The sequence below is a fragment of the Macaca fascicularis genome, chromosome 3 (assembly GCF_037993035.2).
Source record: "Macaca fascicularis isolate 582-1 chromosome 3, T2T-MFA8v1.1".
Taxonomy (NCBI): domain Eukaryota; kingdom Metazoa; phylum Chordata; class Mammalia; order Primates; family Cercopithecidae; genus Macaca; species Macaca fascicularis.
This window is the reverse complement of record NC_088377.1, coordinates 59,822,612-59,850,262: the sequence shown is the minus strand read 5'-3', so window position 1 is coordinate 59,850,262 and position 27,651 is coordinate 59,822,612. Positions and strand designations below refer to the sequence as shown.

The 27,651-nt window shown below is 47.4% G+C and overlaps 1 protein-coding gene and 1 pseudogene across 7 annotated transcripts; both read left to right on the top strand.

Moving 5' to 3' along the window:
• Nucleotides 1–902: 902 nt before the first annotated feature.
• Nucleotides 903–21,063, top strand: KCTD7 (potassium channel tetramerization domain containing 7). Of its 7 annotated transcripts, none has more exons than XM_074034861.1 (5): nt 903–1,052; nt 4,825–4,994; nt 9,774–9,912; nt 10,372–10,445; nt 20,416–21,063. In XM_074034861.1, exons 1-5 carry the CDS (start codon nt 909–911, stop codon nt 20,459–20,461), a joined length of 573 nt encoding a protein of 190 aa, XP_073890962.1. In that variant the 5' UTR covers nt 903–908; the 3' UTR covers nt 20,462–21,063. The 7 variants fall into 7 exon arrangements, with proteins under 7 accessions (XP_073890962.1, XP_073890961.1, XP_005549487.2 ...); XM_074034860.1 differs by having other exon boundaries at nt 9,774–9,952; XM_005549430.5 differs by having other exon boundaries at nt 9,774–9,952; nt 10,372–10,744.
• Nucleotides 21,064–25,802: 4,739 nt separating this feature from the next.
• LOC123572220 (translationally-controlled tumor protein-like) lies at nt 25,803–26,912 on the top strand (annotated as a pseudogene).
• The last annotated feature ends 739 nt before the right edge of the window (nt 26,913–27,651 follow it).

Genomic DNA, 27,651 nt, shown 5'->3' with positions numbered 1-27,651 from the left:
AAAAAAAGAGAGAAAATGGCTTGAACGGGCTAAGAACCTTGATCCCCAGGAGAGTCCCTGCGCTGAACGGACCTCTGGGGCTGGACTCCGCCTCCCAGCCCAGGAGCATCTTGCGGAAGGGCCTATCTCCATCTCTATGTCACGGTGGAAAAACGGTAACGGTGGGGAGTCACTGTCATTATTCACTGAACTCAAGTGCTCCGATTTGGGGTCTTCTCGTTCGGATTCCTGCGTCAGTGAGTGGGGAAGGACTGGACACCCGGGCGGTGCCCTGCGGCTCCGGGCGGAGCCAGCCGCGGTCGCGGGGCGCAGCCACCTCAGCCCTCCTCCCGCCACATCCTCCAGGAAAGGGTGCTCAGGCCTTCCATTGAGGAGACAAGGACCCGCTGCCCTGGGGACAGACACTCGAGTAAGTCGTGAGCCCTTGTGTGTAAGCGATCAGGGATCTACCCTGACGTGGGCAGGAACCGTCCTCACCGCACAAGCGGAGGCGCAGTTATGAGAGCGTAGCTGCCCACCACCGCCGGGTCTCCCGGAGAGGGCGCGCCCGCTGGCCAGAGGACCAATCAGAGCACGGCAGGCTCGCAGGCCGCCCCCCAGGGACCACTCAGGCGCAGGCCGCTGGCGCTGCCTGCTCTTCGACTGGGCGAGCTTCCTGCCAGTCATGGCGGAATCAGAGCGGCGTCGGCCAGTAGCGGGAGGCGGTGGCGTCAGGCCAGCGGCTGGGAGCAAGCGGGTCGGCGTTGACTGAGCCGCCGCCTTCCCGCCTGCGCACTGCCTCTCGGCCCCCTCAGGCCCGCCCGCAGCCGGCCGCGTCATGCCAGGCGCTGCTAGGCGGTAGGGAGTGCCCGGGGCCACCGCCTCCGCCCGCCCGCCCCAAGCCGCGCCCACTGCCCAGAGCCAGAGGGATGGTGGTAGTCACGGGGCGGGAGCCAGACAGCCGTCGCCAGGACGGTGCCATGTCCAGCTCCGACGCCGAAGACGACTTTCTGGAGCCTGCCACGCCGACGGCCACGCAGGCGGGGCACGCATTGCCCCTGCTGCCCCAGGAGGTACCCGGGCGGGCGGCGGGCCGTGGGGGCGTGGGGAGGGGCGCGGGGAAGAAGCGGGCGCCGGGCATAGCTGACCTTGGCAGGTGGGCGGTGCCGCGGTTGGGGGCGGGGCCCGCGGACCTGCGCCCCCCTCCCCCCACCCACCTGCACCTCCCTCGCCCACCTACGCCCCTCCCCCGACCACCTGCACCCCTCCCCACCCACGTTCAACCCGTCAATTGCACCCACTAGATGTGCTTCCCCATTCCCTACCCCCTCCGCCCAGTACTCTTTGGGGTGATTTACTCCCATCCCCATGTCCCACGTTTACTGAAGATAGGAGGGAGGGTGGGCCGTGGGAGGGGGACCCTGGAGCCCCGAGAGCCGATGGTGTCTGACCAGGCACGGTGGCTCAAGCCTGTAATCCCAACACATTGAGAGGGAGGATCGCTTGAGGGGAGGAGTTGGAGGCCAGCCTGGGCAACATAGCAGGGGCCCCGGCCCTACTACGACTGGAAACACAAAAAAAGGCATTTTGGGTTGGATGAATTTTAGAAAAGAAAAGAAAAAGATGTCTTCTAGAGAATCCAACAGGATGCTGTAGTGGTTGCCCGCACCTAGTCTCCAGCTGCCCAAGGAACAAGGCAAGGAGCTGTCTGCAGATAAGGAGCAGGCCAGTTCATAGATGTAGCTACAGTCACCTGGCATCCCATGGCTTGCACTCACAGGCTGCTGTGCTCTGATGCACTGGGGCTTCCACGGGTCTTAATGTGTGTGATACTATCATGTCAACACCTGAAATGATGCTCGAGACAGGAAAATATACCAGGCATGGTGGCTCACATCTGTAATCTCAGCACTTTGGGATGCTGAGGTGGGAGGATTGCTTGAGGCCAGGAGTTAGAGACTAGCCAGGGCAACAGTGAGATCTTGCCCCTACAAAAATAAAAATTAGCCAGGCTTGGTGGTGTGTGCCTGTACTCTCAGGTGCTCAGGAAGGTGAGTTGGGAGAATCGCTTGAGCCCTGGTGGTTGAGGCTGCAGTGAGCCGTGATTGTGCCGCTGTAGTCCAGCCTGGGTGTGACACAATAAGACCCTACCTACAAGCAAAAACAAAAAAAGCAAGAGAGGGGAAACGATGCCAGGTGTGGTGGCTTACACTTGTAATCCCAGCATTTTGGGAGGCCAAGGCAGGAGGATTGCTTGAGGCCAGGAGTCTGGGACCGGCTTGGGCAACACAGACTCCATCTCTACAAATAAAAAATAAAGAGGAGGGAAGGTGAAGTGTTACTGGACACCGAAGATGGCTTCTAGGAGGCAGGGACTAAGATAGTGCCAAATCCAGGAGCATGTGGTATGTGGAGTCCCAGGACAATGGATAGAGGCCCTCAACAGGCTGGGCTAGGTGATGATGCTCTTGGGAAGCAGATAGTGTTGTGCTGGGATTGCAAGCTCCATACACACAATGTCATGGGAAAATGAGCAAAAATCTGGAAGTAATCTCTGCAATTGGAAAAAAGTCATTAGTCACAGTGGTGCTATTTTTTTTGTTCACTGTCGTTGGGAAAATGATGTGGTTTGAGGGAAAGAGCACAAGAGCACCGACTGCAGACTAGGGCCCCACCGCCAGCTCCCCCCGCTGATGACATTGTCCCATGTGAGCTCCAAAACTGTTTCCGATGGCTTTTGTCCTCTCTGCTTCAATCCTCTCGTCTCTAATATGGAGCAAACACTTGGATTGGTATGAAGTATCTTTGGAAAAGGTTTAAAGAGCTCCAGAAATGTTCAGTATTATTATTCCAAAATGTTATCTGAGCCCTTGATACACACATAAAATGGTTTTAGAGGACCTACAGAGTAAGCACAAGGCATTTTCATGTCCTACGGGTACAGAAGAGTAACAGTGCATACACACAGAGGTGTAACTCCCTGTCTATTTTGTTCGTTCATTCAGTGAATTTTGGGTCTTTACGTGAGCCAGGCACTGCCCAAGGCCCTGGGTCAGCTTTATTTCATGTATTTGTACCCTATTTTATTTCACAAAGGATTTGAAAGCTGGGAAGGGGACTGTGTAGACAAGCAGACTTTCACTGGAGCAGGAGAGACGTAATATTAAAAAGGACGCATGGCTATAATCCCAGCACTTTGGGAGGCCAAGGCAGGCAGATCACTTGAGGTTAGGAGTTTGAGACCAGCTTGGCCAACATGGTGAAACCCCATCTCTACCACAAATATAAAAATTAGTTGGGTGTGGCCATGCCCACCTGTAGTCCCAGCTACTTTGGAGGCTGGGGCAGCAGAATCTCTTGAACTCAGGAGGCAGAGGTTGCAGGGAACCGAGATCATGCCATTGCACTCCAGCCTGGGCATTGCAGTGAGATTCCGTTTCAAAAAAAAAGATGCATAGGGATAAAATTTGAATTGATCTGGAGGAAGTTTGTGGGAAGATTAAAGAGAACTTAAAATGACCTCACTTCTTTCAAATGCAGTTTGGTAGAAACCACAAGCAGTGCAAAACAGGAAAAACAAAAACAAACAAAAAAAACAACCTTGCATTTTAAGAGAAACCTCGAGCTTCTTAGGGTACATTTATGCCATCATTTTCACGTTCCTCACTCAGCCCTTGCCTCCAGAACCTTAGCTGGACTGGAGACCGTCTCACTTAACAGATTAGGAGAGGAGTAGGTACCTGGAAGTATTCAACACACAACTACTGAGCTCTGCTGTGGGCAGCCCGTGGTTGGTGACCAAGATGCTTTCCTTGTCTTTGGGAAGCTTGAGGTCTAGTGGAGTGAATTGACGGAGGAAAATAATTGGCAATGTATTGTGCTAGGTGCTATTATAGAGGAGAATGTGGCACACGATGAAAGCACAGTCGAAGAATGTGTCAACTCTGTCCTGGGGGCAGGTGAGGGACAGTAGAGCAGAAATGCTCACAGATGAGGGGAACTTGAATAGAAATTTCTGGAATGAGTAGATGCCACTAACCTGTATGGTACATTGGTGTGAATTAGAAAAAGGGCACATAGCAGATCACTCTCATCCAGCTTTTATGCAGTGAACAACCTGTAACACTATATGGGGCCATTTACCTTGCCATATAGACAGAAGAAGAAGGAGAGTGGTAAGAGCGTTTTGGGCACAGAAGACACTGTGAGCAAGAACACTAAGATGGTAAATTCAGGAAGTGAGAGGACACTGAAGGCTTTGAGCTCTAGAGCAGTGATAATGGAGTTGAGGTGAAGAGACCTGATTTAAGAGCTATCAGGGGGCCGGGTGCAGTGGCTCACACCTGTAATCCCAGCACTTTGGGAGGCCAAGGCGGGTGGATCATGAGGTCAGCAGATCGAGACCATCCTAGCTAACACCGTGAAACCCCGTCTGTACTAAAAAAAAGTACAAAAAAAAAACAAATACAAAAAATTAACATGGTGGCAGGAGCCTGTAGTCCCAGCTACTTGGGGAGGCTGAGGCAGGAGAATGGCGTGAACCCTGGAGGTAGAGCTTGCAGTGAGCCGAGATCACACCACTGCACTCCAGCCTGGGATACGAGAGCGAAACTCCATCTCAAATAAAAAAAACAGAAGAGCTATCAGGGTTTGAATGGGTAAGACTTGGCAGGTGATGAGGGTGGGGCAGAGGGAAGAGAGAAAAGAAAGTATTCAGATGGACCCCTGGGCTTGAGTGACTGAATGAATGGTGTGGCACCAATCAGACCCGAGGGAGTGAAGATGGAGCAACCCCAGCTCTCAATCCCCGCTGCCTGCCTGAGAGCCCTGGTGATTTCTTTCCAGTTTCCTGAGGTTGTTCCGCTTAACATCGGAGGGGCTCACTTTACTACACGCCTGTCCACACTGCGGTGCTACGAAGACACCATGTTGGCAGCCATGTTCAGTGGGCGGCACTACATCCCCACGGACTCCGAGGGCCGCTACTTCATCGACCGAGATGGCACACACTTTGGGTATGTCTCTCCCTGTACAATCAACTTTGTAGTGCTAGCAAGTGATTAGCCTGGGCTTAAGTATGGGACATTGGTATCTTCCATAGTACCTAGAAGAGGAGATAACATATTGATGAAATTTAATAAATTGGCTTCTTGAAAGAGATCAAATTTTTTTTTTTTTTTTTTTTTGCCAAAGGAGACAAAGACAGCCAGAGAAATTCCAAATAACACACACTGGCTGGATGAAATTGCTTCCATCCTAGACAGTTAAACAATTTTTATTTTCAGCTGGGCGTGGTGGCTCTTGCCTGTAATCCCAGCACTTTGGGAGGCTGAGGTAGGTTGATCACTTGAGGCCAGGAGTTCGAGACCAGTTCACTACAGCATGGTGAAACCCCATCTCTACTAAAAATACAAAAATTAACTGGGTGTGGTGGCTCATACCTGTAATCCCAGCTACTTAGGAAGCTGAGGTAGAAGAATCGCTTGAACCCAGGAGGCAGAGGTTGCAGTGACCCGAGATCGCACCTTTGCACCCCAGCCTGGGCGACAGACCGAGATTCCATCTCAAAAAAACAAAACAAAACAAAATTTCATTTTTATTTATTTATCTAATTATATACACATGCACACACAGACATACACATACACACACACACACATATATGTATATATATGTGTGCTCTGATGCACTGGGGCTTCCACTGGTCTTAATGTGTGTGATACTATCATCATTTTATATATATATAGATAGATAAATGATATAATAAATGATGATATATACTATCATCTTTATATATATATATATAAATAGAGATGGGATCTTGTTGTGTTGCCCAGAGCGGTCTCAAGCTCCTGGCCTTAGGCAATCCTCCTACCTTGGCCCCCCAAAATGCTGGTATTACAGTATTTATTTAATTTTAGGTGCTTTTTTGTTTTTTGAGGGGGCTGTTTTTTTTGGAGATAGGGTCTTGCTATATTGCCCAGGGTGGAATGTAGTGGCTGTTCACCAGTGCCATCGTAGCTCACTGCATCCTTAAACTCCTAGCTCAAGCAGTCTTCTCACCTCAGCCTCCTGAATAGCTGGGACTACAGGCATGCGCCGCCACACCTGGCTATCCTACGCAATATGAGACCAGGAAGTTGTCATCTGTGTGGAGAGGAATAAGTGTAATCCCATGTCGGGGGGTAGTCTAAAACAACTTGGAGAATACCTTTAGATCTGGATTTTGGGGCTCAGCCTTGCCATGGGAAGGAAACGTGTGTACGTGTGTAGCAATGGTTACCAGACTTCTTCAGTAGTTTAAAACAGTAAAAAAAGATGAAAGACTAACCTAGTGTTGTTCTCCTTTAATTTTGACAAGGAAAGTCTTTAAAAAAAAAAAAAAGAAAAAAACCTCTGTTGTTCCTGTGAGGTAACACTAAAACGTGACAAAACACAATCTCAACAACAGCAAAATAGCAGCCAGGTGCGGTGGCGCTTGCCTGTAGTCACAGCTACTTGTGAGGCAGAGTTGGGAGGATTGGTTGAGCCCAGGAGTTGGAGGCTGCGGCGAGTCGTGATCCCACCACTGTGCTCCAGCCAGGGCAATAGAGTGAGACTGTCTTTTTTTTTTTTTTTTTTTGAGTCAGCGTCTTGCTCTGTTGCCCTAGCTGAGTGCAGTGGCGTGAGCATGGCTCACTACAGCCTTGACCTCCCAGGTGCAAGCAGTTCTCCTGTCTCAGTTTCCCAAGTAGCTGGGACTAGAGGTGCACACCACCACGCCTGGCTGAGTTTTGATTTTTTGTATAGATGAGGTTTCACTATGTTGGCCAGGATGTTCTCGAACTCCTGAACTCAAGTGATCCTCCTGCCTCAGACTCCCAAAGTGCTGGGATTACAGGCCGTGCCCGGCCGAGACTCTGTCTCTGAAAAAAGAAAACAAAACCTTTCCCAAGAAAGGAGTTCTGACAGTCTTACACATAAACAATTTAAAGACTTTATATCTCAGGTTCCATGTTTGTGAAATGAGAAATAATTATAGCTGCTGCACAGGCTTGTCAATGAGGATTATATAAAGAGCCTTGGTATGACCCCTAGCCATGTCCTTTTCAGAGTACGTGACTGGAACTCTTAGCTCTTTCAGTCTGACATTGGAGATGACTAGAGACCTTGAACCAAGTGTCCGGGAGGCAGAAACTCTCCAACCACTGCATCTCTGTGCTGGCCTCCAAGTAGGATTGCCCACACTGTGGGAAAGATCATTTTTATTCTCAGAAAGGAGCCCTTGGTCAGATAACTTGCTTGGAAGCATCTGGGTTTCCCCAGTGGGTTATCAGCTGCCTCCAATGCTGAGAAAACAAAGTGTCACATCGCTCTGCAGAACTATAAAAAGATTTTTGTTTGCAGGCTGTTTGGGGAAGGAAAGTGCTGGCTCCAGCTGGCAGCTCCCACAACACCCTTAGCTGGGCCTTACCCCAGGGTTTTGTTTTTCAGAGCTCACCAAGGTTTGCTGAAGATTTAGAAGGGATTTTGGGGAGGGGGGTCTGGGTTTGACTTGAGGTGGATGTGCCCATGCCCAGGTGGCCACAGTTAGAGAGTGACAGCGCCAGGCAAGGGCATGGCAGAAAGCAGGAGATGGCGACATTCATACTTTGGCTGATGAGTTCCTGTGACCTATGATTCATCAGCAGCAGATGAAGTTGTTGAATGACTCAGATAAAATAGGGGGTTCAGGGCATTTCGTAGGGTGCATTTCTTGCTATACAGCTTATGCACCCCTAGCATCCACCATGAAGGCCGCTTGGGCCTCCACCTGGGGTTGTTCCCCATTGTCATCAGCTTGCCACACTCTGGTCCAAATGCTTCTGCTGAAGCTGGACCATGGTGGATGTGGGTGTAGAGTCAGCCATGGCTGGATCTGAGCCTCTGGCAGCGGTGGCTACTTGAGCAAGCATGTTCCTGAACCTGGCTGGGCCCCACTTGAGCCTCATTTATGACATAGGGATAAGATAGCACACACCCCCAATGTCATTGAGAGGATTACATGGGATAACCCATGAATAGTGGCTGGCACCGAGTAATACTTAGCGAGTGTTAGCTGGTGTTGTATTAGGTCATAGACTAAGCTATTATTGAGGTAGTAGCATAATCTTGGGGTTTACTTACTCTCTTCCACACGTACCAGTGATGTATCTGATTACTCTTAGCACTAAATAATCTGAAAAGTTGGTGGCTTGCACCTGTGGTCCCAGCTATTCGGGAGGCTGAGGCAAGAGGACTGCTTGAGCCTAGGAGTTAGAGGCTGCCTTGAGCTACGATTGCACCACTGCCCTCCAGCCTGGGTGACAGAACAAGACCCTATCTCTTAAAAAAGAAGAGAAGAAAATCTGAAAAGTGAATTAGAAGGACAGAATTTTTATTTTAAGAAAATACAATATGTGATTTTATTCAGCCCTGGAACTGTTCTTTCAGACATTATGTTTAGGCATTTTACCTGCTCTGCATAGCTACAGAATAATACTAGTGGCAAGGATGGGGAACACCTAGAACTCTTCTGCATTGCTGGTGGGAATGTAAAATGCTGCAACCACTTTGTTAACCACGTGCTTACCCTATGACCGAACAATTCTACTCCTGATACTTACTCAAAAGAAATTTGTGCTTGTGTCCACTAAAGGTTTTTTTATTTTGAGATGGAGTCTCACTCTGTAACCCAGACTGGAGTGCGGTAGCATGATCTCAGCTCACTGCAACCTCCGCTTCCCAGGTTCAAGCAGTTCCCCTGCCTCAGCCTCCTGAGTAGCTGGGATTACAGACGCCCACCACCATACCTGGCTAATTTTTGTATTTTTAGTAGAGATGGAGTTTCACCATTTTGGCCAGGCTGGTCTCAAACTCCTGAGCTCAGGTGATCCACCCACCTCGGCCTCCCAAAGTGCTGGGATCACAGGTGTGAGCCACCGTGCCTGGCCTAAAGGTCTAATATAGGAATGTTTATCCCAGCTTTACTCATAATAGCCAAAAACTGGGAACAACCCAAATGTCCATCAAAGAGACAACAGGGTAAATAAATTATACCATATTCATGCAAGGGTATACTTACATAATAAATAATATTAATAACAAACTACCGGTTTGTTTTTATTTATTTGGTGGATAAATTTCAAAAACATTATGTTAAAGGAAAGAAGCCAGGTACAAAAGAGAACATACTGCATAATTCTATTTGTATGTATTTCAAGAAAAGGCAAAACTCATCTTTACTGATCGAAGGAGAAGTTAGAGTGGTTCCTTCCGTAGGGATTAACTGGGAAGTGGCATGAGAAACCTTAAGGAATGGAAATGTTTCATCTTGATCTAGGTGTGGTTGGATGGGTATATTCATACTTAAAAAAAATTGAACTGTACAGTTAATATTTGTACATTTATTGAATATTTCACCTCAATTCTAAAACAAATGTATATAAAGGGCTAGATGTCATATCTTCCCATTATACTTACATATGCCTAATAATACCTAATATTATACCTAATAATAGTAATTATAGTTGCTTACTGATAAGAACAACTGGTAACACTTATTGAGGCTCTACTCTGTGCCAGGAATTTTCTAATCACTTAATTCCTAATACATCATGAGGTTTTATTGTTTTCTCCAATTTTACAGACAGGGAAACTGAAGCATGGAGAGGTTAGGTTCATTTACCCAGTGTAACACAGCTGGCAGTCTAGTTTTAGACTTTGTCCAATGCACTGTATGGCACTGCCCAGGAGCATGAGCTCCTTGTCACCGACCCTCTTTCCTTCCTGCTCAGAGATGTGCTGAATTTCCTGCGCTCAGGGGACCTCCCACCCAGGGAGCGTGTTCGAGCTGTGTACAAAGAGGCCCAGTACTATGCCATCGGGCCCCTCCTGGAGCAGCTGGAGAACATGCAGCCACTGAAGGGCGAGAAGGTGCGCCAAGCGTTTCTGGGACTCATGCCCTATTACAAAGGTGAGGGTCAGCTGCCCAGGATGGTGGGTATGTGGGAGGCGGTCTGCAAGGCATCTGTGAGTGTTTAGGTCTCCATCACGACACCAGGGGCAGCGTTCATCCAGATTTCTCAAGATGGGAGGGAGTGTCGTCCCCTCCCAGTCACACTGGGGAGATTCCAGTTAAGGTGGTCCTACCTGGCCTGTGACAGTCAGCAAATTGTGTTTCAGAAGGACAACCCTCGTCCCATTGGCTCTCCTTTGCTGTAGAGAACCATGACCCTTGTTTCAGTTTGTGCCCTTCGTTGGGCCCCTGAATCCTTTCCCCGAGAAATCTGTCCCCTCCTGCATCCTCCATCTTCAGGACTGTTTCTCTGTGCATCTCTGCCGCCCTGTCCTGCCCCTTCACCCCAGTGATAGGTGTTGTGTTCATCCTCATAGACCACTTGGAGCGGATTGTGGAGATCGCCCGGCTGCGTGCGGTCCAGCGGAAGGCCCGCTTTGCCAAGCTCAAGGTCTGTGTCTTCAAGGAGGAGATGCCCATCACCCCGTATGAGTGTCCGCTCCTCAACTCCCTGCGCTTTGAGCGGAGTGAGAGTGACGGGCAGCTTTTTGAGCACCACTGTGAAGTGGATGTGTCTTTTGGGCCCTGGGAGGCTGTGGCTGATGTTTATGACCTGTTGCACTGCCTGGTCACGGACCTCTCGGCCCAGGGCCTCACCGTGGACCACCAGTGCATCGGGGTGTGTGACAAGCACCTCGTGAACCACTACTACTGCAAGCGCCCCATCTATGAGTTCAAGATCACATGGTGGTGAGTAGCCTTGGTAGGCAAGAGTCCCATCAGGGAGGATGTCCACCACACTTGGTGGCTGTGGGAGTAAGATCCCTGAAGGGGCTGCTGACTGCCCCAGAATCTGCCGAGGTGAGGACCGAGTCCTGAGGCACAGCTCCCAGGGGACAGAGATGTAGCCCCACTCTCCCTGACTGCACCTCAGGGTTGGGCTCAGGGCTTGCAGCCTGCAGGCACTCCGGCCAGCGCTCACCTGGCCTTTCCTCAAGGCATGGTAGTCTTTCCTTGAGGCTGATAGCTAGGGCTTGAGCAGGAAGTCCCAAGAAGTTTCGTCACCTTCTTGACCTTGCAAGAGAGTTTCTGCCCATTTTAGAGCCACATTATCAAATCGATGAGGCCTAATCACTTCCTCGACCCTGTTCAAGCGTCCCTCCCTTGTGCTTAGTGTATTGTGTGAACACGGAACATGATGGGGGATTTACCTGACCAGCCACCCCGTAGCCCCTGGCTGAAGAAGAAAGAGCATCTTCTGTCCCACTGCACCCCTTCTCCTCCAAGAATAGTTGCCCACTTTCCTAAAATGTGGAAAGACTTCTCTTTTCCTTCTGGAACATGTTATTCACCACCTTTTGGAGATTTAACCATAGCTGCCAAAGCTATGCACCCAGTTGGCCTTAGAAAACCACAATGTTTACAGCCCTGTCTTAGGGCCACAGCTTCTCCTATCTTCCACCACCCTCCTTGCTTGCAGGGTTGTCTTCTCACAGGGCTGGAATGCAAATTTCAGAGGCTTCTTTTGAAGATTCCCCAAGTCAAGCAGGCAAGATGCCTAGATCTTCTGTTATGTTTGACATGTAACATCCTTTTTAGAGGCTCAGAACACCTCCTTGGCTGCTATCTCATGTGTTAGAATCCAATTTGTGGTGAACCTCTTTGGAAGGGGCCCCCTCTTTAAACCTTGTTGCTCTGTCCTGGTAACATTCTCCTAGGAGAGCATGTCTTCTGAGAAGGTAAAGGAAGGGCTGGGTGAGACACACAGCTATCCTAGGAGCCGTAGGAAGACAGAGAAAACTTCCCTTTTGTTTTATTCCTCACTCCTCTATTTTTGTCTTACTTCTCTATATTTTGTTTTACTCCTCACTCCTCTATATTTTGTTTTACTTACTCCTCTATTTCAGAAATTGAAAAAGATCCCCAAGGATCTGTTACTACTGCATTTCCTTCTTGCTCTGTCTACAGCCTGGGCCAACTAGTCAGGGTCTGGACATGCATCTCCTAAAGGAAGAACTGTGTAGCACCACTGATCACAATGTAACATTTCCATGCTGCATTAAGGGCGTCTCTCTGTAATCATGACCGTACTTGTCTCTTCCTGGTTATTCCTGAAGGGAGATTTTTTTTTTTTAATGTGTGAAGAATTGATGTGAGCCAGGAACATGTCTGTAGTCCCAGCTACTTGGGCACACGCCTGTAGTCCAGGCTACTCAGGCACACACCTGTAGTACCCGCTACTCCAGAGGCTGAGGCAGGAGGATCACTTGAGCCCAGGAGATGAAGACTGTAGTGTACTATGATCATGCCTATGGCTAGCCACTATGCTCCAGCCTGGGCAACACCATCGTTAAAATAAATAAATAAAGGAATTGGGGAGGACAACCTCCCTGGTCTCAGACTTACAGGACCAGATAGATGAGATGGCTATAGAGGGAGCTGAAGTCTGTGTTCATATGAGGAAAAGAAGACCAAGCCCTGGGACTTCGGTTGAATTCCTCCGTGGGGCTGGAAGGCAGTGACCTCCTGTTCCCTCTGTGTAAACAAAGATTCCAGGGCATGGTTGTGCACTCCTGTTGTTCTCTTTTAGAGGTGGAAAAGAGGTGAATACTGAGATCTAAGAGGAAAGAACAGTCATTCATGTTCTGAGATATGGGCTCTCTCTATTGTTCTCATATACAAAGGGATAGTCGCTTTTTTGGAGCTGATGTCCCTGCTTGGAGGTTAGCCCAAAAACATGGCTCTTGAATTGTTCTAAGAGAAAAGTCTTTGATTTCGGTTCTTCTGATTGGTGTTACCTGCTGCCTAATATGTGTTCATTTTTTGACAGAGAGGCAGACTATTGATAAAGTCTGTGTGAACAGAGAGCAGTTCATTAAGCCCAGTGCTTTCAGTAATGTGGCCTTGACCCTTTCTGCTACCCGCCATCCCACGGAGCATCGCAGGGCTTGGTTATTTAGAGTCCATACATGCAAGCCAGGGAGAAACTTGTTTGCTCAAATGCAGGTTTGCTCAAAAACAGGTCCTGAAGGCTGGCTTAGGGTTACAGGGATGCTGGGTAAGAACACTTCTTGTGGCTCTCGCTGGAGAAACCCCTGTTTCTCTGACTCCCTTTGTGATCCTCACAATAATGTCTTCTGTGCCACTGTAGGACACAAGGCTCTGGCCAGTAGAGAAGACAGAGAGGTGACACTGGGCAGCAAGCTGAGAGCTCTTTCTAAATAGAGTGAACGAATTCAGTGGTCTAGTTTCTCCATTCTCTGATGAGAAACCGAGGCCAGGCTAAAAAGTGAATTAGATGTGGTGGATTGTGCTAATGGCCTCCAAATAAAGGGGTTATCCCTGTGGAAGTGATTTCTCCCCATTTGATCCCTTTTCAACTCTGAATGGCCAGGCCCAGAGCAGAAGAAGGGTTGGGTCTGGAAGGAAGGCTCCAAAGGTTGAAAGCTTCTCCCTGATCAGAAGGAAGTGCATCTTTATAGAATTGTTGTGTGTAATGTCAGTAAATCCCTCTCGCTTGACAAGGAACTGGATTCATCTTGCCTTGAGACAGGCCAGTAGTTATCAGTGAGTCAAACCAAAGTGAAAGTTTCAGGAGATGGGACCACATGGTGAAATGCTCGCCATAATAAAATTCCTTAAAGATAAAAAAGCTAATGTTATAGCAATGAAAAAGACTGAAGCAAAACCACACTGAAACACATCCCATTCCAGGGGAGGAATTCTTTGCGTAACACTCTAAATCAAAGGAAGGAATTGTCACCTTCCTTATTCTACCTCTGCCTTGTTCACCAGGCTGCCCAGTGCTTACCATGCAGAAAGCAGTCAGCTGTACTCTGGAAGTTTCTGTTCTTTCCTGGGGCTTAGGATATTCTGGGAACTGTCTGAGCCTTGTGCTTCAGGCTTATCAGGTGATATAATCTTCCTGTTCTGGGTTGCTTGCTGGAGGACTAGGAAGTGACATTTATAAGACACAGGCGGCGTGAGCATCCATGTGTGGTCTTGGTCTAAACCAGCTCTTGAACAGGTTAAAGCAAACAGCAATAACAAAACAAAAACTACCCACACTGAGCATTTTGATCCCAGTAATATTTCAAATATTGTCCTTCTGCATATGTTCTATCCATATTTGATTCCAATATACATTATTAAGCTTTCTTGGGTACTATTTTTCTGGGGCTCTTGCATGAAGGTGGTGCCTGTCTCATGATCCTTAAAAGAGAGAGGCTTTTTTCATCCAAAGCTGGAGTGTTGGGAACTGGGGTGGGAGAGGCACTTTTTGGAATTCTGAGGGAATCATGTCTGTGTATATACGTATTGAGTGGGGAAGGATGGGGGTTGGCAGGGGTTGAGGGAGGTGGGAACAAACAGTGGGTATGGGAACAGGCAGTCACCTCGAGTCACCTGGGTCCGTCGTCGTCCTTCTGTACGGTGTTGGGTTTATGTACACAGTATAACACTTCCTGTGTGAGTTCATGTACCTGTCTGTGAGTGCTTTGGTGTATGGAGCCTCAGTACACTCCAAGGGCATTAAAGTCAAGAACTAGAACCTGCGTGCTGCGCCTTTCTTTTTTAGAGATGTGCGCTCATCCCTTCTCTGACCCCCACTTTGTCAGCAAATATTTTTTATTTCTGCTTAAAATGTGGTATGTTTGGGGATGCTCCACACAACAAGACAGGCTTTTCCCTGAGACCAGCAACTGAACTTCTGCCCTGAAAGGGAGGTGGGCCTCTTGAGGACCCTTCTGGAGTTACTCTAGACTTGTCTCTGTTTCAGGTAGGCAAGCGCCCACCTCAGCCTAGGCAAAATCTCTGTCCTCTTCTGTTGGGAGTTCTCCAAGGAAAGAAGAGACTATAGGTGCAGTCACGTGTGTGGCTCACAACCATGTCAGGTAGTTCTAAAATAAATTCTTCCTGTCATATCACCACTTCCTTTTCAACAGGGAAATAAGTGCTCTAAATTTATGTGAGCCTCAGTAGTTAAGACCCTTCCTTGGCTGGGCGTGGTAGCTCATGCCTGTGATCCCAGCACTTTGGGAGGCTGAGGTGGGCGGATCACAGGGTCAGGAGATTGAGACCATCCTGGCTAACACAGTGAAACCCCGTCTCTACTAAAAAAAATACAAAAAATTAGCCGGGCGTGGTGGTGGGCCCCTGTAATCCTGGTTACTTGGGAGACTGAGGCAGGAGAATGGTGTGAACCCAGGAGGCGGAGCTTGCAGTGAGCCGAGATCGCGCCACTACACTCCAGCCTGGGCGACAGAGCAAGACTCCATCTCAAAAAAAAAAAAAAAAAAAAAAAAACACAAAAACCCTTCCTTAAAGAAAATGGACATAAGTTGCCCTTCCTTTGAAAGCGGAGCTTGACACCTTCCTGGCTAATGAGCATCGTCATCAAGATGCCCTTTGGAGTCACATCATGGATTAACCCAGAAAGGTGAGTTCTGAAGCTCCGAGTAGCTTCATACCCTCCAATTGCTTCCCCTAAATCTGATTATTCTGGATTTTAAATAAAAACACTGCATCATCTCTGCCAAATATATTCCCTGACCTAATTACTGAGCACAGTCACATAGTAATAGTACACTAACAATACAGGCTGGAAACTGAAGCTCATAGAGGTACAGTTTCCCCGAGAGTGCAGAGCTAGTAAGTGGAAGAGTCAGCATCCAAACCCAGAGCCCCTTTCTGAAATCCTCAGGGTTGTTCAACAGCATGATCCTCCCTTCCTCTTGAAAGATAAGTATCCTCCTTCTGAGGTTCAGGGCTTGACTCTGCGTGACCTGTGAAGATTTGGAAAGCACATATCTAGGACAAGTATTAGAAAGTCTTCGGCCGGGCACGGTGGCTCAAGCCTGTAATCCCAGCACTTTGGGAGGCCGAGATGGGCGGATCACGAGGTCAGGAGATCGAGACCATCCTGGCTAACACGGTGAAACCCCGTCTCTACTAAAAAATACAAAAAACTAACCAGGCGAGGTGGCGGGCGCCTGTAGTCCCAGCTACTCAGGAGGCTGAAGCAGGAGAATGGCCTAAACCCGGGAGGCGGAGCTTGCAGTGAGCTGAGATCCGGCCACTGCACTCCAGCCTGGGCGACAGAGCGAGACTCTGTCTCAAAAAAAAAAAAAAGAAAAAAGAAAGTCTTCATACTTCAGGAAAGGATTCTAGGAAGAAAGGAAAAAAAATCTCCCATAGATGTTGTATTAGTCCATTTTCACACTGCTGTAAAGAACTACCTGAGACTGGATAATTTATGAAGAAAAGAGGTTTAATTGACCCACAGTTTGCATGGCTGGGAGGCCTTGGGAAACTTATAATCATGGCAGAAGGCGAAGGAGAAGCAAGGCACGTCTTACATGGTAGCAGGAGAAAGTGGGGAGGCCAGGTGTGGTGGCTGATGCCTGTATAATCCCAGTACTTTGGAAGGCCGAGGCAGGCAGATCACAAAGTCAAGAGATTGAGACCATCCTGGCCAACATGGTGAAACCCCATCTCTACTAAAAAGCAAAATACAGAAAAATTAGCTGGGCATGGTGGCATGCACCTGTAGTCCCAGCTACTCGGGAGGCTGAGGCAGGAGAATTGCTTGAACTCAGGAGGCAGAGGTTGCAATGAGCCGAGATCACGCTACTGCACTCCAACCTGGAAACAGAGTAAGACTCCATCTCAAAAAAAAAAGAGATTGGGGAAATGCACTTTTAAACCATCAGAGCTCATGAAAACTCACTATCACAAGAACAGCATAGGGAAAATCTACCTCCATGATCCAATCACCTCCCTCCAGGTCCCTCCCCTGACAAGTGGGGATTACAGTTCAACATGAGATTTGGGTGGGGACACAGAGCCAAACCATATCAAATGTGTAGCCCTTAAGTAGTCCCTGTGTTAAGGGGGTAGATGGGGCTCCCAATTTACTGACCTGAGTGAGGGACACATATCCACTAGGTGAAGGAGGCCCTGCTCACAGGGTGATGAATGGAGTATGACAGAGTAGGTGAGTCATGGCTCCTTGGCTGGACCCCAGGAGTGGGACGATCTGGAACCATCTGAGTTAATGAGACTCCTGAAGCCCTGCAGGTGTCCCTGCATAGACAAGCTGTATAGCCTACTTCCGAAATCAGAAGCGTAACAGAATGGGAGGCTCCTTAGTGTAGTTCAGGGGATGCCGTGTGCCTGGCTTGGGACTCGTGGCCCTTGGACTCAGATCTCTATACTGCCAAGTGTCCCTTCATCATTCTTGTGTAGATGACCTCTTCACTAGTTTTACTTAATTTTGGTTTGTTGAACTTACAGCAAATTCCCTTAGCTTTTATTTACTTACCTTTAGCTTTCTTTTAATTCCTTACCATTTTGTTTTTCCTATCATGTACTGTAGCTTAATTTCCCTGTTTTTTAAACATAATTTTAAAATTTATTTATTTATTTATTTATTATTTTGGAGACAGTCTTGCTCTGTTGCCCAGGCTGGAGTGCAGTGGTTCAATCTCAGCTCACTACATCCTCCGCCAGCTGGGTTCAAGCGATCCTCCTTCGTCAGCGTCCCAAGTAGCTGGGATTACAGACGCGCCACCACGCCCGGCTAATTTTTGTATTTTTAGTAGAGATGGGGTTTCACCATATTAGCCAGACTGGTCTCGAACTCCTGAACTCAGGTGATCTGCCCGCCTTGACCACCCAAAGTACTGGGAGTACAGGCATAAGCCCCCACGCCAGCCTAGTAGTTTTTGTTCTGAGCAAGAATAGTTATGTGCTTTTCTTTTCCCTTCCCCAGTCATGTCTACAGTGATCTTATTTATTAGCTGTGAACTTAGGTATCTCATTTTTTCTCAGGTGAATACCTGTTTCTAATATCTAAATGCAAAGGAAGACTGACAGTATTACTATAGAATTCATAGATGTGCATTATCTAGGTAGATTTAAAGGACAGAATTTTGTGTCTTCTTCCAAAATGCACCCCCGACTCTCCATCACACCACACACACACACACACACACACACACACACACACACACACACACACACAAATAAATAAACAGAGCAGCCTTAGGAAGAGGGCAGTACAATTCCTGGACTGCAGAGGATGTCTTCCCTCACACACTTGTTTCTCCTGAGGAATGACATGATCTGGAGATCCTAGGTGTCCCCCTTCTCCAACCACTTGACACCAGGTGGACACAGAGCTATTGTACACCAGGAGAAGATCCAGTCAACTGTGGGAAAGACTGAACCATCCAGAAACACTCCATAACAGGGGTCTGTCATCAGATTATGATGTACCTTTTCTAGCCACTTCTGGCCTCTATGTCAACCTTATTCACCCCTCAACAAATATGACTTCTAGAGGGTTATCTCTTTTTTTTGAGACGGAGTCTCGCTCTGTCACCCAGGCTGGAATGCAGTGGTGCAATCTCGGCTGACTGCAACCCCTGCATCCCGGGTTCAAGCAATTCCCTGCCTCAGACTCCTAAATAACTGGGATTACAGGCGCTCGCCACCACACTTGGATAATTTTTGTATTTTTAGTAGAGACGGAGTTTCACCATCTTGGCCAGGCTGGTCTTGAACTCCTGACCTTGTGATCCACCCACCTCAGCCACCCAAAGTGCTGGGATTACAGGCATGAGCCACCGCACTCGGCCAGGATTCTCTTAATAATACAGACTCTCATTTCTTCCCCGTATCATATGATCCTTTCAGATGGCCCAGCCCCAGTAGATTTTCGGAATGGAGGTATCCATACTTTTCTCTGTCATTATTAAAATCAAGAAATAGAATCACATAGCAACACAAAACTTGGAGCTTGACCCTCATTAAAAGAGACCTACAGGTTCAGAGTCCAATTGAAGAAATCTTTATATCTTCAGTATTTTTGTAAAGAGGTCCGGGTGGTATCATGAGTAGGCTTAAGTCCCTCCAATGTGTATGAATGTTTATAAATGCCTTGGGTATCCAGTGTCTCAACACAGCATCTTCATCACCAACCATACCTCAGCTGACTCTGCCCCAAGGGCCCACGTGTGTGTGCACATGTTGCAGGTGTTTACTGTCCCTCTCACCATGTCCTCTCCACCTCTCCCCTCTGTAACTGTCCTGTCTTTGGCATTTAAAAGCTGATTGGCCACTTCTGGCCATGCCTCATCTGGTACCTGCTAGCCAACCATGACAGTGATGCCATACCCAGGACTGTCTGCTTCTTATTCTCAGGCAGATAGGTGCTCTCAGCACTGATGTCCCTTGCTTTCCAAGTCAGCTTTTACACCTGGCCTGCTAGGCACTGGAGAGCATTTTCAGTCTCCATAGCAGCAGCAGCAGCAGCAGCAGCAGCAGCAGCAGCAGCAGCAGCAGCAGCAGAGGATCCTGCAGGCTCTATGTCCACCTAAGTTAAGGTAAGGTGGATACACATCCTGGAAGCTCTGCATCTACCTCCACAACAGCTGCAGAGGATGCCTGTAGGATCCCACTGAGCAGACATACTAGTTTCACCTTCTGTACCAGAAAGGAAGAATCTAATTATTTCGCCTGGCCAGGCATGGTGGTTCACACCTGTAATCCTATAGCACTTTGAGAGGCAGAGGCAAGAGGATTGCCTGAGGCCAGGAGTGCAGGACCAGCCTGGGTGACATAGCAAGATCCTGTGTCTAAAAAAGCAAAATTCAAAAACATAAGCCAGGCATGGTGGCCTGCACCTGCAGTCCCAGGTACTTGGGAGCCTGAGGTGGGAGGTTCACTTGAGCTCATGAGGTTGAGGTTGCAGTGAGCCATGATTGCACTGCTGCAGTCCAGCCTCAGTGACAGAGCAAGACCCTGTCTCTAAAATAAAAAGTAAAATAAGTAAATATTTTGCTTGGAAACTGAGTTCACCACGAGTTTCTTAACAAAAATATGAACTTCACTAATGAGCTGACCACATCGCTATTAGATGCAATGAAGGTGGCATTATTCACTCAGCACTCCCAGGAGTCAAGGCAGAATGTAATTGCTTCCAGACATATTCAGGGGATATTCCACCCAATTATCTAATTTTATTCTTCAAAGGCGGCTGTATCTGGAAACTCCCATTGGTCCAGAGAGGCAGAACAATGAGAGGAAATCCCCTGTCCAGTTACCTGCAGGAATATTCCACCACTTCCATGGGCTAGAGGATTCCATTGAGATGGAGTTTACGACTTGATTTTGAACACCTGTCAGCACTGTTCTCTGTTTGCATGGCAATTCTGACCCTTTTATGGCAAAAACACCCCCAGGACAACCTGGATTTGTGGATTGAGATCCAAAGGTAGAATTTCCAGACAGTCCAACCAAGGTATCAAGTGATGTTTCCAGAGTGGAAGGCTCTCACCGTGTCCCAGGATTTGTGGGGTTTATAAGCAGTACTGGCCATTTGTGACTCTGTTTTTTACCTAATCATTCTGTCTTTTTAGGACATGGTTTACCAGATCCCTGGCTAAGGATCCAGCATTCCAATAGCTGAAAACCCTGGATATCTTTTCTCCCAGCCTGCCTTACCCAAGACACACTTGAACCCCTCAGTAAGGCTATACAGAGCGCCATGAGCAGGGGCAGCCTCTCCCTTGTTTCTACAGCTCCATGATGAGGGGTTGGCTGAGGCCAGCAGTCCTCGTAGGTGTGACAGTTGCAATATAATCAACAGTTTCAAGATCTAGAGGCACCTTTTGAAAGAACCCCTTCAGGGATATCTATCCACAGCAGCCTGGAGCAGCCAAGGTGAACCTGAGATTTTGACCCACACAATAAGGAGGGGCCATTCCTTTTCAAATATTTTGACTTCAGAAGACACTTCATTACCTATGCAAATATTGAGAGATTAACAGAAGTTCCAGCTCTTATGCCTGACTGAGAAAAGGCACTGCAAGTTGCAGTTAGGTACCCATGAGAAGCAGAGGTCAGCTGAAACCCAGAGCTTCCCAAAGTGGACACCAGTGGGGACTATTCCTGATGTCCCACCCAAGAGAGGAAGATGAACTCGGGCGCTGCTGCTCTGCCCAAATGCCATCCCATGTGCATTCACGTCACCCATTCAAAATAAATAACATGGAATTATTGGAACCTTATATCTGACATGTAAGACCAGCCTACACATTGGGCTGGGTGCAGGGGCTCATACCTGTAATCCTAGCACTTTGGAAGGCTGAGATGGGCAGATTGCTTAAGCACAGGAGTTCCAGACCAGTCTGAGCAACATGGTGAAATCCTCTCTTCAATTAAAAAAAAAAAATTTGGCTGGGTGTGGTGATACATGCCTATAGTCCCAGCTACTCAGGAGGCTGAGGTGGGAGGATTGCCTGTGCCCAGGAGGTCGAGGCTGCAGTGAGTTGTAATCAGGCCACTGCACTCCAGCCTGGGCAACAGAGTGAGACCCAGTCTCAAAAAAAAAAAAAAAAGTCTACACTGTCATTGTCTCCTTGGGTCATCTGGCCTGTATTGTATTTAGGGTCATTTATATTAGGAGAAAGAAATCAGAAATCACAGTAACTTGAATAATTTATACCTTTAATTAGGGAAGTGAGGGATCAACAAATAAAGGTAACTATAAAGAAACAGGCAGGTCAAGAAAGGGGCTGGAGCAAAATGGTGACATTTTTGGCTAGCCATTGTGGGAGAGAGGACAAAGCAAAAATGCAGCACCAGGGCTGGGCAAGGTGGCTCACGCCTGTAATCTTAGCACTTTGGGAGGCCGAGGTGGACGGATCACCTGAGGTCAGGAGTTCGAGACCAGCTCTGGCCAACATGGTGAAACCCCGTCTCTACTAAAAATACAAAAAAAAAAAAAAAAAAAGGCAAAAATTAGCTGTCATGGTAGTGCACACTGTGTATGAGGACAAACAGAATAACTGCCAAGCAGCACTGAGGACTTGGATGAGGTGAGAAAACCAGCTGTGATGAGTTGTAGTAACTCAGATAAATCAGCTTTTCATTTGTCTCACAAGGCCCAGCGATCAGCATGGGAGAGAGAGAAAGCCAGATAGAGTGGTGGCATGTGCCTGCAGTCCAAGCTACTCAGGCAGTTGAGGTGGGAGGATTACTTAAGCCCAGGAGAGATTGTTAGAATGATTTAATGAAAAGGTGGATGACAGAGCCTTGGGAAATGTAAAAAAATAAGTAAAATAAAATACAACATGATCCATCTATATACTGTCTATAAGAGACTCACTTTAGATACACAGACACAAAGAGATTAAAAACAAAAGAATGAAAAAATAAATTCCATGCAAAAAGTAACCAAATGAGGTCGGGCTTGGTGGCTAATGCCTGGGATGCTGAGGCAGATGGATCACCTGAGGTCAGGAGTTTGAGACCAGCCTGACAACATGGAGGAACCCTGTCTCTACTAAAAATACAAAATTAGCTGAGCATGGTGGCGCTTGCCTGTAATCCCAGCTACTCGGTAGGCTGAGGCAGGAGAATTGCTTGAACCTGGGAGGCAGAAGTTGTGGTAAGCTGAGATCACGCCATTGCACTCCAGCCTAGGCAAGAAGAGCAAAACTCTATCTCAAAAAAAAAAAAAGCAGCAGGTGCGGTGGCTCACGCCTGTAATCACAGCACTTTGGGAGGCCAAGGCGGGTGGATCAGGAGGTCAGGAGATCAAGACCATCCTGGATAACACGGTGAAACCCCGTCTCTACTAAAAATACAAAAAATTAGTTGGGCGTGGTGGCGTCCGCCTGTAGTCCCAGCTACTTGGGAGGCTGAGGCAGGAGAATGGCATGAACTCAGGAGGCGAAGCTTGCAGTGAGCAGAGATTGCACCACTGTGCTCCAGCCTGGTCGACAGAGCAAGACTCCATCTCAAAAAAAAGAAAATAAAAAGTAACCAAATGAGACCAGGAGTGGCCATATGTTAGGCAAGATAGGTTTTAAGCCAAAAATGGTTATGAGAGACAAGGGAATTCTACACTGATAAAAAGATTAATCCAACAAGAAGATATAATAATTTAAAACATATATGCACCTAACAACAGAGCACCAAAACCTATGAAGCAAAAAAGGATAGAATTGAAAGGAGAAATAGAGTTTCACAATGATCATTGGAGACCTCACTACCTCAATGTTAATAATACAGAGATCAGATCAACAGGAAAGAGAGCACTTGAGCAACATGATAATCCAATTAGATCTAATGGACATTTACAGACACCCACCCAACAACAGCAAAATACACATTCTTGTCAAGAGCATGTGGGATATTGTCCAGAGTATACAGTGTATTAGGCTGCAAAACAAATATTAATGTTTTAAAAGTTTGCAAGTATGCAAAGTGCTAAATATTTTATAATCACAATGAATGAAACTAGAAATCAGTAATAAGGAAAACTTGAAAACTCACAAATATATGGAAAGTGAACACACTCTTAATCAGTGGTTGAAGATGAAATCATACAGGAAATTAGAAAACACTTTGAGATGAATGAAAATGAAAACACAGCATACCAGAACTTATGGGATGCAGTTAAAGCAGCACTCAGAGGGAAGTGTATAGCTGTAATCATCTACATTTAAAAATAAGAAAGCCAGGAGTGGTGGCTCATGCCAACATCCCAGCATTTTGGGATGCCAAAGCAGGAGGATCACCTGAGGTCAGGAGTTCAAGACCAGTCTGACCAACATGGCAAAAGTGCATCACTACTAAAATACAAAAATTAACCAGGCATGGTGTGCAGGCCTGTAATCCCAGCTACTTGGGAGACTGGGGCAGTAGAATCGCTTGAATCTGGGAGAGGGAGGTTGCAGTGAGCCGAGATTGCACCACTGCATTCCAGCCTGGGTGACAGAGTGAGACTCCATCTCAAAAAAAAATAAAAATAAAAAATAAAAGTAAGAAAGATCTCAAATCAGTCACCTAACTATACATTTTAAAGGATCTAGAAAAAGAAGAGCTAACCCCAACCTAGCAGAATACAAGAAACGAAAGATTAGAGTGGAAATAAAGAAAAATAAGAGAATAGGTAAAATTAAAATTTTTTTTACAGATCAGCTAAATTGACAAATTTTTAGCTAGATTGACTAAGAAACAAAAGAAGACTCAAATAGCCAAAATCAGACATGAAAATGAGGGCATTATTGTGACTTTACAGCAATTAAGGTGATTATAAGAGAATACTATAAACATATGTACACCAGCAAATTGAATAACCAAATGAGATGGCAAATCTCTAGAAACACAAACCTACCAAGACTGAATCACACAGAAATAAAAAATATGGCTAAACTGGCCAGGTGTGGTGGCTCACGCCTGTAATCCCAGCACTTTGGGAGTCTGAGGTGGGCGGATCACCCAAGGTCAGGAGTTCAAGACTAGCCTGGCCAACATGGTGAAGCCCCATCTCTACTAAAAATACAAAAATGAGCTGGGCATGGTGGCAGGCGCCTACAATCTCAGCAACTCAGGAGGCTGAGGCAGGAGAATCACTTGAACCCGGGAGGCAGAAGTTGTAGTGAGCTGGGATAGCACCATTGCACTCCAGCGGGGGGTGGGGGTGGGGGGGGTGGGGGGGAGGTGGGGGGGAAAGAGTGGGACTTCGTCTCAAAAAAAAAAAAAGTAAAAGAAAAAGAAAATATGGGTAAGCCTATAACTAGTAAGAAGATTAAATTACTAATTAAAATCTTCCCAACAAAGAAATACCCTTGACTGTATGACTTTACCAGTGAATGCTACCAGACATTTAAAGGAAAAATTAATGCCAATCCTTTGCAAACTCTTTCAAAAACTTGAAGAGGAGGAAATATATATATATTTTTTTTTCGGACGGAGTCTCACTCTGTCTCCCAGGCTGGAGTGTGCAGTGGCAGGATCTCAGCTCACTGGAAGCTCCACCTCCTGGGTTCATGCCATTCTCCTGCCTCAGCCTCCCGAGTAGCTGGGACTACAGGCGCCCGCCACAATGCCCAGCTAATTTGCCGTATTTTTAGTAGAGACAGGGTTTCACCGTGTTAGCCAGGATGGTCTCGATCTCCTGACCTCGTGATCCGCCCGCCTTGGCCTCCCAAAGTGCTGGGATTACAGGCGTGAGCCGCCGCGCCCGGCGGAGGAGGAAATACTTTCCAACTCACTCTATGAGAACAGCATTGCCTTGATACTAGGGCCAGACAAAGGCAGGACAAGAAGACAGCTGACCAATATTGCTTATGAACATTGATTTAAAAAATTCTCAAGAAAACACTGCCGGCCGGGTGCAGTGGCTCACGCCTGTGATCCCAGCACTTTGGGAGGCCAAGGCGGGTGGATCACGAGGTCAGGAGTTCGAGACCAGTCTGGTCAAGATGGTGAAACCCTGTTTCTACTAAAAATAAAGAAAATTAGCCCGGCGTCGTGGTGGGTGTCTGTAATCCCAGCTACTAGGGAGGCTGAGACAGGGAAATCGCTTGAACCCGGGAGGCGGAGGTGACTGTGAGCCGAGATTGCACCACTGCACTCCAGCCTGGGCAACAGAGTGAGACTCCATCTCAAAAAAAAAGAAAAGAAAGAAAAAGAAATAAGAAAACACTGCCAAACTGGCTAGGTGCAGTGGCTCAGGCGGGTAATCCCAGCTCTTTGGGAGGCCAAGGCAGGTGGATCACTCGAGCTCAAGAGTTCAAGACCAGTCTGGGCAACATAGGGAAACCCCACCTCTACCTAAAATACAAAAATCATCTGGGTATGGTGTTACACGCCTGTGGTTCCAGCTACTTGTGAGGCTGAAGTGGGAGGGTCACTGGAACCAGGAAGTTGAGGCTGCAGTGAGCCGAGATTGCACCACTGCATACCAGCCTGCGCGACAGAGTGAGATTCCATCTCAAAAAAAATAAATAGCTTTTCCGCCCGCTCCCCCCTCCCCCCGAGCGCCGCTCCGGCTGCACGGCGCTCGCTCCGTCGTCTCCCTTCAGTCGCCATCATGATTATCTACCGGGACCTCATCAGCCATCATGATTATCTACCGGGACCTCATCAGCCACATCAGCCACGATGAGTTGTTCTCCGACATCTACAAGATCCGGGAGATCGCGGACGGACTGTGCCTGGAGGTGGAGGGGAAGATGGGCAATAGGACATAAGGTAACATTGATGACTCGCTCATTGGTGGAAATGCCTCCGCTGAAGGCCCAGAGAGCGAAGGTACCGAAAGCACAGTAATCACTGGTGTCCATACTGTCATGAACCATCACCTGCAGGAAACAAGTTTCACAAAAGAAACCTATAAGAAGTGCATAAGGCCGGGCGCGGTGGCTCAAGCCTGTAATCCCAGCACTTTGGGAGGCCGAGACGGGCGGATCACGAGGTCAGGAGATCGAGACCATCCTGGCTAACACGGTGAAACCCCGTCTCTACTAAAAATACAAAAAACTAGCCGGGCGAGGTGGCAGGCGCCTGTAGTCCCAGCTACTCCGGAGGCTGAGGCAGGAGAATGGCGCAAACCCGGGAGGCGGAGCTTGCAGTGAGCTGAGATCCGGCCACTGCACTCCAGCCCGGGCTACAGAGCAAAGACTCCGTCTCAAAAAAAAAAAAAAAAAAAAAAAAAAAAAAAAAAAAGAAGTGCATAAAAGATTACATGAAATCAATCAAAGGCAAACTTGAAAAACAGAGTAAAACCTTTTATGACAGGGGCTGCAGAATAAATCAAGCTAATTTCAAACATCCTTGCTAATTTCAAAAACTACCAGTTCTTTATTGGTGAAAACATGAATCCTGATGGCATGGTTGCTCTATTGGACTACCGCGAGGATGGTGTGACTCCATGTATGATTTTCTTTAAGAATGGTTTAGAGGCCGGGCGCGGTGGCTCACGCCTGTAATCCCTGCACTTTGGGAGGCCGAGGTGGGCGGATCACGAGGTCAGGAGATCGAGACCATCCTGGCTAACACGGTGAAACCCCGTCTCTACTAAAATACAAAAAAAATTAGCCGGGCGCGGTGGCGGGCGCCTGTAGTCCCAGCTACTCGGGAGGCTGAGGCAGGAGAATGGCGCGAACCCGGGAGGCGGAGCTTGCAGTGAGCCGAGATGGTGCCACTGCACTCCAGCCTGGGCGACAGAGTGAAGACTCCGCCTCAAAAAAAAAAAAAAAAAAAAAAAGAATGGTTTAGAAATGGAAAAATGTTAACAAATTTGGCAATTACTTTGGATCACCTGTCATCATAACTGGCTTCTGCTTGTCATCCACACAACACCAGGACCTAAGACAAATGGGACTGATGTCATCTTGAGCTCTTCATTTATTTTGACTGTGATTTATTTGGAGTTGGAGGCATTGTTTTTAAGAAAAACATGTCATGTAGGTTGTCTAAAAATAAAATGCATTTTAACTCAAATATTTGAGAGAATGCCTTTTAGTTTAACGCATAGTTAAATTCATCCTGTAGTGTTCCTAGAGGAGCTAGAGCCTGGTTATAGGCTACTACTCATCAATTAACTTCTACAGTGGAGACTACTTCTGGGACTGGAGTATAAAAAAGAATAAAAGGTTTTGATTGTGAGTTGCAATAAAGGGAAAGACCATGCTCATAGCAGTGCCAACATCTGAAGTGTGGAGCCTTACCCATTTCATCACCTATAACGGAAGTAGTTAACTGGAAGAGATTACCAAGAGAATAAAAAGAGGCTCATTCAGTGGAAAAAAATAAAATAAAAAAATAATAAATAAATAAATAAAAATAAAAAATAAAAG